This window comes from Acipenser ruthenus, chromosome 6 (genome assembly GCF_902713425.1).
Source record: "Acipenser ruthenus chromosome 6, fAciRut3.2 maternal haplotype, whole genome shotgun sequence".
Classification (NCBI taxonomy): Eukaryota; Metazoa; Chordata; class Actinopteri; order Acipenseriformes; family Acipenseridae; genus Acipenser; species Acipenser ruthenus.
Genome location: NC_081194.1, coordinates 74,323,324 through 74,337,658, shown reverse-complemented (window position 1 = coordinate 74,337,658; position 14,335 = coordinate 74,323,324). Strand labels below are relative to the sequence as shown.

General features: G+C 38.7%; 2 protein-coding genes across 9 annotated transcripts in view; one reads left to right on the top strand and one right to left on the bottom strand.

The window, feature by feature from the left end:
- LOC117411049 (arf-GAP with SH3 domain, ANK repeat and PH domain-containing protein 2) overlaps positions 1–2,243 on the top strand; it is a 70,981-nt gene extending 68,738 nt beyond the window's left edge. For all 7 annotated transcript variants that reach the window (XM_034018092.3, XM_034018091.3, XM_059025801.1 and 4 more), the window contains one exon: positions 36–2,243. In XM_034018092.3, coding sequence (XP_033873983.3) covers positions 36–110 — 75 coding nt within the window. In that variant the 3' untranslated portion in view covers positions 111–2,243. The remainder of the gene's footprint in view (positions 1–35) is intronic.
- A 602-nt stretch (positions 2,244–2,845) lies between these two features.
- Positions 2,846–12,993, bottom strand: LOC117411487 (integrin beta-1-binding protein 1). Of its 2 annotated transcripts, none has more exons than XM_034019084.3 (7): positions 12,858–12,993; positions 8,124–8,243; positions 7,405–7,483; positions 6,183–6,313; positions 4,830–4,922; positions 3,873–4,022; positions 2,846–3,449 (listed from the first exon to the last, which is right to left on the bottom strand). In XM_034019084.3, exons 2-7 carry the CDS (start codon positions 8,193–8,195, stop codon positions 3,378–3,380), a joined length of 597 nt encoding a protein of 198 aa, XP_033874975.1. In that variant the 5' UTR covers positions 8,196–8,243; positions 12,858–12,993; the 3' UTR covers positions 2,846–3,377. The 2 variants fall into 2 exon arrangements, with proteins under 2 accessions (XP_033874975.1, XP_033874977.1); XM_034019086.3 differs by lacking the exon at positions 12,858–12,993 and adding an exon at positions 12,567–12,655.
- Positions 12,994–14,335: the final 1,342 nt, after the last annotated feature.

The following is a 14,335-nucleotide window of genomic DNA, read 5'->3' as shown; positions in this document are numbered from 1 at the left end:
CGCTTGACACCAGGGATTTGTATTTCTTGTTACAGCTCGGGCACATCGAAGGGGACCCGACGAGAAGAGGAGCTTTTCCTGTCACGTTTGTGCACTTCATTGCTGACTGAAAAGCCTTTCAGAAGGAAGGCCAAAAAAAAAAAAATAATAATAATAATAATAAAAAACATATTTTAGCTTTTGTCACTGTTTTCATCTGCCTGCGTGAGGTGTACTGCACCAGCGATTTACAATAAGAGGCATCAGTAAACCGAGGTGGGGTCCTTCTGGTCTGTCGCAGTTCATTTCCAAGCTCCAGAACGTACGTGCGCACTGATCCATCGTTCATCTACAGTGGAAGCACTGAAGTTCTCCAGCCATTGCTTCATCATGACCAGGAAGCACTGTATGTCTGTAACAACTAGATACTGATCCGCCTTGTTGCAATAAACGCACTTTTTATTGGGGTTTTCTGTGGTTTTAAAATGTAAATCCAAGCAATGTAAGATTTTATTTTCTAAGCGGGGGGTGGGGGATAATACTGGAATATGTAAAAAGGCAAAAGGAATGTCCTTTCCCTTTAATGGAGTAGTAAAGATGTATGTATATCCTGTTAAAAACAATGATCTGTACTGGGAAAAACACTGGAAATTACAGTATGTTGCACACCTCTAACTAACGATGCTACACCAAGAAAACACAATATTAAGCCTGTCTGCACATCCAACGAGTGAATGCTACTAATTTGAATTTTCTGGACCTTATTTGAGCTGGGTTTAGAGGACTTTTTTAACAGGCACTTTTTTTAAAGCAATGCTGATGAATAGATTGTCAGATGATACAGAGCTGCGTTTCTTACCTGTTCAAAAGCTCTTTTCAAACTATTGTCTCATTGACCGCAAAATGTAATTGAATGCCACCGTAGGCAGGTCACAAAACCAATGCTTTTTTTGCCTTTAAATTTGAATTCTCCCTATGTAGCTTTCACTTCCTGTGGGTATGCACTTAGTTGCTAGAAGTTCATATACACATTGTTGGAATTACTGAGAGAATGCTTGAACTGCATTTTCCTGAATTTAGTGATACAATACTGAGTATGATGGGTTTGCAGGGCACCTCTGTTTTAAGACATTACATTTAAAACATTCCACCAATTGTTTTTTGTGGGGGCAGCAATATATTCCAGATTGCATTTTCAATGTGATGCACGCTATACCGACTGTGCTAAATATTTTTAAATGAATGTTTGAGCTATATAAAGACATTCACACAACCCCATGTTAAGGTTAATCAAATTCCAGGCTATATTTTATTTAAAATGTTCCTGATTGGTGGGCAAAACACTGAATGCAATCTAGGCAGAGGACGATCACAAATCAGCTTATGCAATGTTGAACTTTCTGACTACACATTTTATTTTTTTTTAAATCGCACTGCTTGTGTTAGACAAAATAAAGCCTTTTTTTAATGTAAAAGTTGACTACTTAAAATTCAATAACATGATATTGACACTTGGCATATGGGTATTCAGTGTTGCTTTGTGATGCAGACATAAATGAGTCTTAAATTATGTGGAAGAAAATTACAGATTAGTGATGTACATTCCATAAAACTGCAATGAAAGCAGAAATACAATCTGGGTGAAAAGCACATATTTAAAGGCCTGTTGTTTCTGGTTTCCCCCTCTCTCATTTTTTTTAAGACCCAAAGTAGGTTTTCTGGGGTACCACAATTAAGGGGTAACAATGAGATCGATTAAAACAGCCTACCTAAACATCCAAAAATCAAAAACACTGATCATAAACTAATTTCCATTTCTGTGAATTCACATGGAAGATCTTTATACGTTTAGGTTTTAGAGGTAGACGATTTTAAGGGACCATAAATTAAATTCCAATTCAAACAGGACAGTATCACCCTCTCCTGATTTTGCTGTTTTTAAGGCTTTAAAGCAACAAGGGGCATTTGAAACGCAGCAAAAGTACCTTAAATATATATTGTTTTAAAATAATTATGTAATGGATTTGATTTGGTAGCAGAGCAAGTGTGTGTGTGTGTGTATATATATATATATATATATATATATATATATATATAGTATAACCTTAATTCTAAACAAAATATTCCCTTCACTGTACCGACTGCAGTAAACCAAGATTGAAAATCGAGCATGCGTATCTGTGTATGTGCCACACTATTCTCATTTCTGCTGTTTTGCTGTTTCTCCACTGGAAATGTAACAATAAAAGTGTTACTGAAGTATGTACATTTGGTCTGTGTCTTATATATTATACAAGCTGCAGGAGGAAATGAGGATTTAGGCTGTTAACAAAAAATAAGGTAATGTGCACACTGCTTTTTATTTATTTATGTATTTTAATTGGCAACCATCCCCTACCTACAGTGGTATTATATAAAAACACTATTAAGAGTATCAGAATTTGGTATCTGTCTGCATGTCAAATGTACACTTTTTACATGTACAAACAGTGGATATGTAAGTCATGGTGATCAGGGGTGTAACATTACATTTTTGTCCTTTTAACAAAATTATCATTTGATGGTATTATGTAAATGAAGTAACCCACCATGTATCACTTTACATACCCTACGTGACATTACTGGAACGTTACACTCCTAATAGTAATCTATTTAGTCATGTTACCGATGGCTCTAATTTTGAATTTACAGCCGAATGTCACCGACATTATTACTGAAGGTGCCTACATCACATTTGTTTCTTCACGGTGCATAGTATTTCAGTTTGAATATAACGTATGTGTTTAAAATGTGACTATTTAGGGAAGAAGTACAGAAAAGGTCCCACAAAGCCAGGCTGTTTGGCATTAAAGAGGTCAGACGGCAGTGCAGCTTAATACACTTTATTGTACCTTGGATCTGACACCACATGGACAACACACATTCTAAATACAACATTTAAAAACGTATAAGGGGTATAAAAATGAATGCATTAGTATAAATAACATACAGGCTTGTTTCACCAGCTCTTTAAAATGAAATCACACTTGGTCTGTGCATAATAACCACTTGGCTGATCATAGTACTGACTAACCAAGCGTTGCCACTTCTCATTAAGAATGACAGAAGCCACCTGTAAGGCTACAGTTACTACTATTGAACATAGAGTCATATCTTCATGAAACGAAACTCAAGACTACGTTTCTTGATGGCAAACATGGCTTGAGGTTCTAGATTTCACATTAAGATTAGTTACACAATTCTGATTAACGACGGTATCTATCTGCAGTTTCACAGTCACCGTGCCACAGAGGCATTGTTGGAAATTTCCAGCTCACAGCTGTTGGCAGCATCTCCCTTGTTATTCCACTGTTACCAATGATGCTTATTAATTCACACGGTATCGCTCACAAGAGGGGTCAAGATTTCTCAGATGTCAAAACGGAGTCGAAGGCTGTTGACAGCACCTTGCAAATGGCCTGTGCTTGTTCCTGTCAAACAAAAAAAAACACCACAGTGATGGATGCAATCATGCAAAACAAGACGTTTATTTTATTAACCTCAGTTCCGACATGCTCATTGCACAGTGCCTGGATTTAAGGGCTTGCCAATACCCCTAATTGATGATTATTATTTTTTACTGACAGCCCTTCTGACATTTTGAGCGACAGTTATCTATTCTGTAGTGCTAAAGCACGGGGAATCCTGCTGGACTGCATTAACCACAATTTTGTATCTCAAAAAAACAGAGGGGGTAATCTGGGGGGGGGATCTCAAGTGCTCTAAAAGGCTCCAAAAGAATCCAGTTTTAGCTTATCCTGGTGGGGTATAGGCTGATCAAATGAATCCCTTAGTGGAATAGACTAACAACGTCAGGGCCAATGCATTCCTCCGTGCTGCCGTCTCACACTTACAGAGCCGTTACACTGGTACACCCAGATGTTGCATTCTTCCTGGTTGGAATCTGTTGTTTTCAGAGCCAGGATGTTCTTGCCAGCTCCCAAGCCATCATCATAACACAGCATGTGGACTATCAGATACAACGGGTGCCGGTGCAGCGCACCCTGTCAAAACAAGAAACTATTTTAGATCACAGTACTTATGAGACAACTTTGTAAACCGAGCCCATGAGGCTTCTCCCGGTAAACAATAAAACAAGCAGCAACCAGAACAATTCAATAAATATGCAAGAAAATGAAAATAAATCAAGAAATCAAAAAATGCAGTAATTAGAACCTTGAACTGGCATTTCCGAATGCGTCTATCCTTGACACTAAAATGAAAGGCCTTTTTTGTTCCACTGTGCATTTTTTTTTTTTTTTTTTTTTTTTTTTTTAATTTAGTCGTCGCCAATTATTTTACCCCGGTTTTCACCCCAATTTAGTATGCCCAATTATTATCTGTATCCTCGGCTCACCGCTCGCAACCCCTCCGCCGACTCGGGAAACGGAGGCTGAAACTCACGTCCTCCGAAACGTGCTCCTGCCAAGCTGTCATTTTTCGCACTGCAGATCCACAACAATGCCACCAGACCTATAGTGCCGGAGGACAACACAGATCTGGCGGCTCCACTGCAGAACCACAGGCACCCTATCGGCCACAGGGGTCGCTGATGTGCCGACCTATGTCCTCCCTACCCGGGCAGTGCTCAGCCAATTGTGCGCCGCCAACTAGGAACTCCCGGTCATGGTCGGCTGTGACATAGCCTGGATTTGAACCTGCGATTTCCAGGCTATAGGGCACATCCTGCACTCCGCGCAGAGTGTCTTTACTGGATGCGCCACTTGGGAGCCCCTTCTGTGCATGTTTTCAAAGCAGAGCAACCGTGGGTCCTTTTCTTCCAAAGACAACATTAACACGAAAGCACTCACACACTGATCCGCTGTGGCGACTTTTACCCCGTATTTTGAAACTCCCAGGATCATCTCCTCCTCCATTGGCACAAAGGGCAGCTTTCCATCTTGCTTTAAAGAGAAACAGAAAAACACACACAAAAAAACATCTGTTAAAAAAGGATTCCAGAACCGCCATCATATCATTGAATTGTTTTATATTCTTATTTCCACGAGTGCACCTCATCGCTACAAAATGGCATGTAAACAAACAGCGAAACGCACCGCTGTTTCTCTTGCTATAAAATGTTGGAAATTTTCGAGCTCTTGAGAAAAACCTGAATCAGACACAAGTCGCTGAGCAATTTGGTGTTTCCTGTTCTGGTGAGTTGCTTCACCATTCTGTTAAATAATGTGCATGTCTTGTATCTTGCTGCTGCATTGTGTAATGTGTGTAGGGGTGCGGTGTTAATTTAGTTTGACAGTTACAGTTATTAACGTTAAGTTAACCCTAAGTAACGCCCATTATTTTTGCCTCTGCCATTGTGATAGCCCGCAACACACACGTTACCTAATTTCATAGTACATAGTGATTTAAGATTTTTGACCGTGTTGTTTTGCTTCAGTTTTATTAACGTTAGTTTGTCTGTTACTTTATTATTACAGTTTATTAACATACACTTGCCTATTGTTTTGCTTTTACTTATTCAGTTTATTTCATATGTTGATGCACGTGCATCATGACAAGTAATACATATGTATTTATTTATGTATTCATTCATATTGTGTCTGGTGGCTAACTCCGTCTTAGAGAACACTTTGGCTATAAAAACACTTTGCTTGCTTCCCAAGGGGTGTTCTCTTAACCTGAGACTACTGTACTAGTGTGCAGCCCTTTGGTGCCACCAGCAGGACAAACCATGAACCAAAACTCCACAGATACTCATCCTGCCAGCAACTACACTATAAAATTGGGTAACCTATTTCACTATCAGTATGCAGCATTTCAGGTCACTGCTGGAAACAGTAAAACTCACCACTTTCAAATTCAGAAGTCCGCCACAACTGCAGCCTCAATGCATTTGAAATTTAAATAAATATCTTGGATTACAAATGTTACGAACAGAGATTTAAATACCAGTTACTGTATCATGATTTTAAATTAAAATGCATGTTTGCTAAAATATGAGTTTTTCTTTCAAAACTGCACAATTGAATGGTTATGTATGGCAGGGAAAACGCAGAACTAGTTTGTCAGACACAATCACTTAAAGACTCATCGAACACGAACACCTAAATGAGGTCAAATTCTTTATTGCAGCGTACGTGGTCAGAAAATTCACAATTCAGTATCCTTTATTCAAGGCTGGGTGTGTCACACAAGGTACTTACCTGGGCCACATCAATATAGTTCACCAAGTCCAGAGGCTCCTGTAGAGTCCTGCACATTTCAAAGTGCAGTTTTTCTATCGCCCCAACATACTTCACACGGAACTCAACACAGGCATCTGAAGCGCTGTTGCCTGAAATCGAGTGGAAAACTACTTATGAGAATAAACAAATATCAGCATTATTAAGCATTTGTGTAATCAAACTAGTCTGTTTGTTTTGTATCTATGTTTACCAGGCATGGTAATGCTAAGTATGTGTTTCTATTATTTACACTATAAAATAATAAAAGTCGAAACATACAGTATATCTGGCATTTTACTTGCTCTTAAAGCACCAAAAAGACTCTCATACAGTTAGATGTTGGTTTTCACAAAGTGCCCTTCTTTTAATGATTTAAACACAGCAGCTGTATTAGAAACCAACTGAATAGACCCCATAATCTCAGAGTTCAAGGGCTTTCCTGGTAAAAAATAAATAAATCAATAAAAAAATAAAAAAATACACCTCTAAACACACCTCTGCTTCTTTGAAATTGTACCACAGGATATTTGATGTCCACACAGTAGAAAGGCCATCTGTTAACATCTTACTCAAAACAGCAACCTTTCCAACAGCACCATGCTGAATGCTCAATCTGTTTTCTTTTAAAATAAATTTAATAACCTGAGAGACCAATCTGCCTTCTGGGCAAGTCAGTTGCTGAAAAGGCAAGGGTTACTAAAGCCAATTCCAGCACATGGACAGGACTGCTTCATGAACAAGCACACCAATGCATGTGCGAAGGACGCCCTGAAGGAGTGCCGTTTCATCACATGACTGAAGGGACTGAAGGACGCTCTGAAGGAGTGCCGTTTCATCACATGACTGAAGGGACTGAAGGACGCTCTGAAGGAGTGCCGTTTCATCAGATGAATAAAGGGACTGAAGGACGCTCTGAAGGAGTGCCGTTTCATCACATGAATAAAGGGACTGAAGGATGCTCTGAAGGAGTGCCGTTTCATCACATGAATAAAGGGACTGAAGGACGCTCTGAAGGAGTGCCGTTTCATCACATGAATAAAGGGACTGAAGGACGCTCTGAAGGAGTGCTGTTTCATCACATGAATAAAGGGACTGAAGGACGCTCTGAAGGAGTGCTGTTTCATCACATGAATAAAGGGATTGAAGGACGCCCTGAAGGAGTGCCGTTTCATCACATGAATAAAGGGATTGTCGTCAGTACCTGAGCTCTTGGTGGAGTCGGTGTCAAGGCTGGCTACTGTGCTGGATCTGGAGAGACCGCCCAGGCTGGAATCTACAGACTGATCAAAGGGACAGACATAGACAGCGTGAAGGACTGCACAACACAAAACAGTTACACCAGCGGCATCAGTCCTGGAAGAGTAGATCAGGAGTCAGGAATATTACTCAACACAAACCTTTCCGTTTCTAAAACCTGTGTGTACTTCTTATCTCTCAGGATCGATCCAGAAATCAGAAGAGTTCATCTTAAATGAAGAATTACATGTAATGTTTGCAACCTTAAACATTCTAAACTGTAAAGGTAGAACACAAGTGCTCCCCCTGGGTCCTGAATTGTTCTGCTGCTGCAGGTGTAGTTTCATCAGTATGTAAAATGCACGTTTAGTAAGCAGATGTTTTTGACTGCTTAAAATTCACTCCGACAAGCACCTGTCAGATGTTCTAATTGACAGAATTCAAGCCTTGACTTTGATGAGTGCACTCTTTATATACGACTCAAACAAATGAACAAACAAGTGTCCTGTGAGCAGACTAAGAGCAAGTGGATTTTAATTGCATGGGTGGATGATGGAAGGGTTTTACTGCTTATTGGGTATTCATACTTCTAGTATTGTTTAAAAGCAAAGGGACTTGTACAGTATGTATTGAAGCTGTAGTTCTCTGCCCCATTTCTATGTGATGCTAGAGGAGTGAACCCACCTTGCTCTTCGTACTGACTTCACTGCTTTGGGAGCTGCTGCTGCTGTGTCGCTTTTTGCCTTTCCGAAACATTCTTCACCATGACGCCAATGCTTCAGCTCTCCAGCAGGGGTCAGAATCCTGCAGAACACTCAGGAGTTAGCAAACACATTACAGTTCAGAGAGCAATGTCAGCCCAGAGTTAAATACAAACAGAGCCTAAATCTGTGTGTGTTGCCAAGGAAACACTCGAGTTTTGCAGATTCCAAATAGCGCAGCACACAGCCATGCATTGGTGGTGTTCAGATTCAACGGAAAACCATTTACTGCAAGCAAATACATAAGAAAGGGGCACATGGTAATAGAAATGACATCTGTGAATGTATTTTTAAAAACATGTCAAATATGGTTGTAAACTATAAGTAGTAATATGAAGTATTGGAATTAAACAAATGTGGCTACAAAAACAGTTTTCATAATGGACGGGTGAATCGTAGAAAACGTGTGTAATTCAGTCTGGATGATTTCCATAGCTCAGCTTGACAGAGAATAAAAATACGGACAAAACAATTTTACAAGACAGATTAACAAACACAACCACAGTTTTCACTTGATGCAGGGTCTCCTTTTTGGTTGTTTTCTAACCATTTACAAAGGAACAGATTACTTTGCTACGCCCCTATTTTATACCCTCCCTCATGACCCCTTGGTCAACGAGCGCATCCGCTTCTCCAATCCGCGGATGCCACGCCGTTTCCCATCCGGGTCATTGAGTTCGGGTACCGTAGCTCTGTCCCTTTTCTAGCCGGCCGACTTCCACCTACCCACGGGAATAAATTGTCATGCCTTTTAGTCCAGGGTACTCTGTTCCCTTTACCTAGTGCCCTCACAGGTCGGGATAGAGATCTAACACCAAGCATCATTCAAGCTCTGTCACAAAGCAGTATTTCAAATGTTACAATTATGAATTCAAAATCACAAAAGGTTTCTGAGCTACACCATAAGTTACAACAAACGTGGTCTCAAAGTGTGTGTCTCTATCACTGATCCGGCCAGTGGTTAAAAACAACGTGTCAGCAAAGCAGTTCATTTTTACTGGACGGTACCCAATAAGCACAGTATAAAGTGGTTTATATCAAATATGAAGACCAGATCTGAACAGTGTGATGCCACGACCAGGTAGAAACCTAAAAAGTTACATGACCTAACTGTGGCAGCCATGTTGGGTCAAGGTACCCAACACATTTAGTGGAAGGAGAAGAACATAGCCAACATCTATTCAACTCTCCTTATCTAACCCTAACCCCCTCTGAAACCAGGCTTCCATATAGTTCACACATAGACAGTAAACTCACAACATAATTTAAATATAACAATAAGTCAACAATATAACCATGGGAGAACATAGTTATCTATTTGGTTGAAATACCAATCATTTTTGCTACATCTTCCAACCCTCAAACTGCCCTTAGATGAGATAAAAACTAGAATTTTGAGGTTCTAACTGGGGCTGGCATTGATTCTGCAGCACATTGATTCTGAAACTATTAGCAAATTACAAGTGCCCTTCGTCAGCCAGTTACAGCAGAAAACACTTGCACTGTAAACACGTTTCCCCACGGGCATGCAGAAATAAAGCTCCCACCCAATCTGATAGAGAGAGCTTTAGATGCATTTGAAATCGGTTACTGATACACTGGGCACACATTCAGCAGTGTATCAACGGCAACATTAAGGCTAAGTACATCTGGTGTTAAAACAACTGTTTCCAAATGTTTTATTTTTAAAAGACTGGTAATAATAACAAACTAGCAATATACCAGGGCTCTGCAATTCCATATCTAATGGGCATTTTGCACACAATCTATATGTTTCATGTGATTAAATGCAAAGTTAATAACTATTATACAACCTTTCCAACCAATCAGATCGCTCCCTTGCCGTAGGCTATGTCACGATACACAACAGATTTTGATTTCTGCAGTGTATGAAATGGAAATAGTTTAATCTGAAAAAAATCCATTCCATCACTATGGCAACCTTGGAGATTACCACAGACGAGAGCAAAGAAAAAATCAAGAATGTCTAAAACAAAAAGCAAAAGAACGATACAGCAGCAGAAGACATTTGAAGGTATTTTTCTATAAAGTAATGGAGAATAACAGCGAGCTTGTTTTTCAGTGCAGTGAATTTGGAGGCAAACATTCCAAATTCTAAAATAAACTACTCAGCAGGCCTCGCTGTTTATTAGAACTGGGAATGTTTACCTCCTCATATACGACGCTCAAAAACAAACTATCATTTAAGAACAGTGTACCCACAGGAAATCAGACCAACACGGTTTGGAAAACAATAAGAGAATAACACATCCTATACTTTATATAGTCCCTCACATGACTTAACTAATGGACCCGTGACATGAATAATCTGCCTGATGCTTAATATAAAATATGCATCTCTATTTTGAAGTTAGTGTCCGTCCTGGTGGTTGGTTGGCTGGTCCTACTATAGAAATTATATATATATACACATATACACACACACACACACACACAGTTGCAGACTATTGGCACCCTTTGCTTATTACACCATAATTCAAGGGCATTTAGTAAACTGTAACCACTTTTTTTGTAAAACAAAAAACAAAATACTCAGTTTCTAGTAATTTAACAAATAATCTTTATAAAAAAATAAACAGATTTAATTTTAAAATAGTTGTTCATGACAAAAGTATTGGTATCCCTGCTTTAGTATTTCACATGTGCTCTTTTATTTGTATTATGGCTTTCTGGTGTTTATGATGATTCTTAATCAGTATGTTACATCTTGTTGGTGAAATCTGGGCCCGTTGTCTTGTATATTTCCTTCAGCTCGGACTGACTGGATACACAATGCTTGGCTATAGTTTTTTTTCAGGTCAGTCCAAAGCATTTCTATTGGATTGAGATCTGGTGATTGCAAAGGCGAAACAGTAGCAGTTTGGTTTTCTTCAAGAATTCCAGAGTTGACTTAGTCGTATGCTTTGGGTCATTGTCATACTGGAAAATGAACTGTCTGCCAATCAGCCTACAAGCAGATGGTATCATTGTACTGTGTAGAATGTTTTGAAGCATGCTGCATGCATTCAATCTTCAATCACATGAATGTCTCCAGTCCCTGAACTATTTAAACACCCCCATATCATGATCAAACCACCACCATGTTTATCTGTAGCTACAAGGTTTTCTTCATTGAAGGCTTTCCCTTTTTTTTCTCCAAACATACTGTGGTCCATTTTTGGGACAAGTTGTTTTTTTTGTCTCATTGGACCAGAGCATTTTGTTGAAGAATGCTTCAGATTCCTGATCATATTTCTTTGCACATTTTAGACGGTTTGTCTTATGAATTTTCTTTAAAAGTGGTTTGCAGTGAGGTCTTCGTGCATACAACTCTTCTGTGTTCAGGTGTCTTTGTACAGTTCTTTCATGCACTATGATGCCTGATGCTTCTAAATCTCTCTTTGTCCGACCTGCTGTACCCATAATTTTCTTTAGATATCCACTTCTTTTTAAAGTGTTTTAGGTGAATTTATTCTGTTGATCATTGTTCCGATTGTGGATTTTGGTATTCCATATTTCTTTGAAACTGTTCTGTAGCCATTTTCTTTGTTGTAGTTTGCTACCAGTGCTTTTCTCAAACATGAATCCAACTCTTGTCTTCACCATCATCTGCTGTGTTGCCAAAACGTTCTTCAACAGATGTTGGAAATAATGACCTCTTTCTCTGGCTACTGACTTATAATGCAGTTTAGTTACTGTGCAATGGTTTTCAATCAATACATTTATTTAAAAGTTAGTTGTATTACATTTATACAGATCTTTAATCTAAAGGTGCCAATACTTTTGTCATGAACAATATTTGAAATTGCTTAAGTGCTTTTTTTAATTTATTTTTTTTAGAAAGATTGTTTGTTAAAACTACTAGAAATAATGTATTCTGGTCTTAGTGGCTAATGTTCACTAAAAGCTTATATTTAACATGTTTTCTGTAATTATCTTAAATTAGGTGTAGCTTGCCAATACTTTTGTCTGTGATTATCTATGCATATACTGTACGGAAAACACTGTACGGTACCCGTTTGTTGCTGAGGCCGGCCCGCCCAATTTTTCATGCGTTAGCTTGGCAACTATACACACACACAAAAAAAAAAAACAGCCATTTGAATCTTAGTTAGAAACCGCACAGAAAATAACAGTAACATCTGTCGGTTGAACTTGGCTTATAAACAGTGGAATAAGATGCACTATCATAGCAATTAGGGACTTGCAGAACTAGTTCAATCAGAACGAGGGCGAGGGGCTGCGATGGAAGGTTTGACGGTCTGTGCCACAAACAGCCAAGCTGATCAAATGTGCTCAGACGGTGTAGCCGCACAGAAAACTACGGTAACAGTATTTAAAGATAATAAAGATGTATCCCACCTACCTACCACATCCGCATCCGCGTCTGTGTCGGGGTCAATGACCCAACTAACCTGTAACTTTAAAGGTCACGTTTATTTAGCCCTCTTGTTTAATAGTGAATAGCTTATTAATGAACTGAAATTGGTTCCTTGTCGAAACTGTACCCCACCCCTAAACCCTATCGCATCCTCTTGTTTCATGAAACGAACAGCACAGCAAATAACAAAGCTATAATTACATTCGAAAAACTTAACACCAAAATAAATAATCATAAAAAACATTCTTGCCATAAAAGGCAAGTTAGAGGGCATACCTGTGTGTATTCGTTTTAATTCAGACCTGCCGTATTCCCCGGTTCTATCTGTTTCTGGCGAGTCTCCACCAGACGCTTCGCTTCCTATTCAGCTCCACCCACACCGCTTAAAGGCGCCGCATCTCTGTGAGTAAGCATTGGAAACATTACATTTTCACTTAAATGATGTAGGAAAATTATTGGGTGAAAAAATATTTAAAGTTTTCCATTCTTCTTATGTTCTTGGTTCAAATCTGGCTTGTTAGGTCACAGTTAAAATCGTGTCTCCAAAAACTTTGAATACAATTTATATCACACAATTAAATAAAAGTTAAGAAAAATCTAGTGTGAACATCCAAGATGTGAAACTTTGTATTATGTTTCTGCACAGATCTAAGGGTGTATGCCATTAAATAAATACATAAATAAATAAATAACACTGTGTTATTCCATGTTTAAATAATATGAACAACTTTTCCAGGCAGATGGTACACGTGTTTCTAATTTGGGCTATGACAGTTACACAAGCTTTGCATTTTTTTGCTATTGCAGAGCAGTGTTCAGGGTGTGTCCAGCTAAATTTGGAAGATCTTTCGAACTGCACCGTAGAAGAGGAAAATAATGACCATCAAGAACTGCGTAACCAGACAACAGTGGAAAAAAAGGTTTGGTTTATGAAGAAGCAAGCACCAAGAATATGACATGTAAAAAGTAGGGAAAATTAGGAAATCAACTTTGTTCTTAGACTAATGCTGACTGTTTGTGGATAATAATTACTAAAAAAACAAGTGGGCTGTCCAATAAAACCAAATGTGTTTGAAGCTGTTGTGTACGGAAATGCCCAAGCTGATTCTGGTAAACTAGTCATGCACCTTTATGAAAATCCTAACTAATACCTTCATTGATATGCAGCTAAACTGGTTCTGAACATTTTGTCAGATTAACCCTCTATTTTATTTAAAGTGTTGCATGTGATTACTAAACATTTGAACATTTCTAATCCAGTTAAATAAGTATTAAATTAGTAAGTAGCGGGGTTAATAAAAATATAACGTTACACGTAAAAACTTGTCAAGATGTTAACAATGAAAAGAAAAATTGTTATATAAACAGTTGTAGCAACACGTGGGGACGTGTAACACTATATTTTTGGAACCCCGCTACTGACTCCTGAAGTTGTAAAATTGGCACACTTATTATAATAATAATATATCAGCAAAAAACCAAGCCACAGATGTATTCTTATTAAGCAGCTGTAAGGGGGGTTTATATTTTGTGTAACTCTGTCACCGAGGTCGGGTTTATATTTTGTGTAACTCTGTCCCCGAGGTTCGGTTTATATTTTGTGTAACTCTGTCCCCGAGGTTCGGTTTATATTTTGTGTAACTCTGTCACCGAGGTCGGGTTTATATTTTGTGTAACTCTGTCACCGAGGTCGGGTTTATATTTTGTGTAACTCTGTCCCCGAGGTTCGGTTTATATTTTGTGTAACTCTGTCC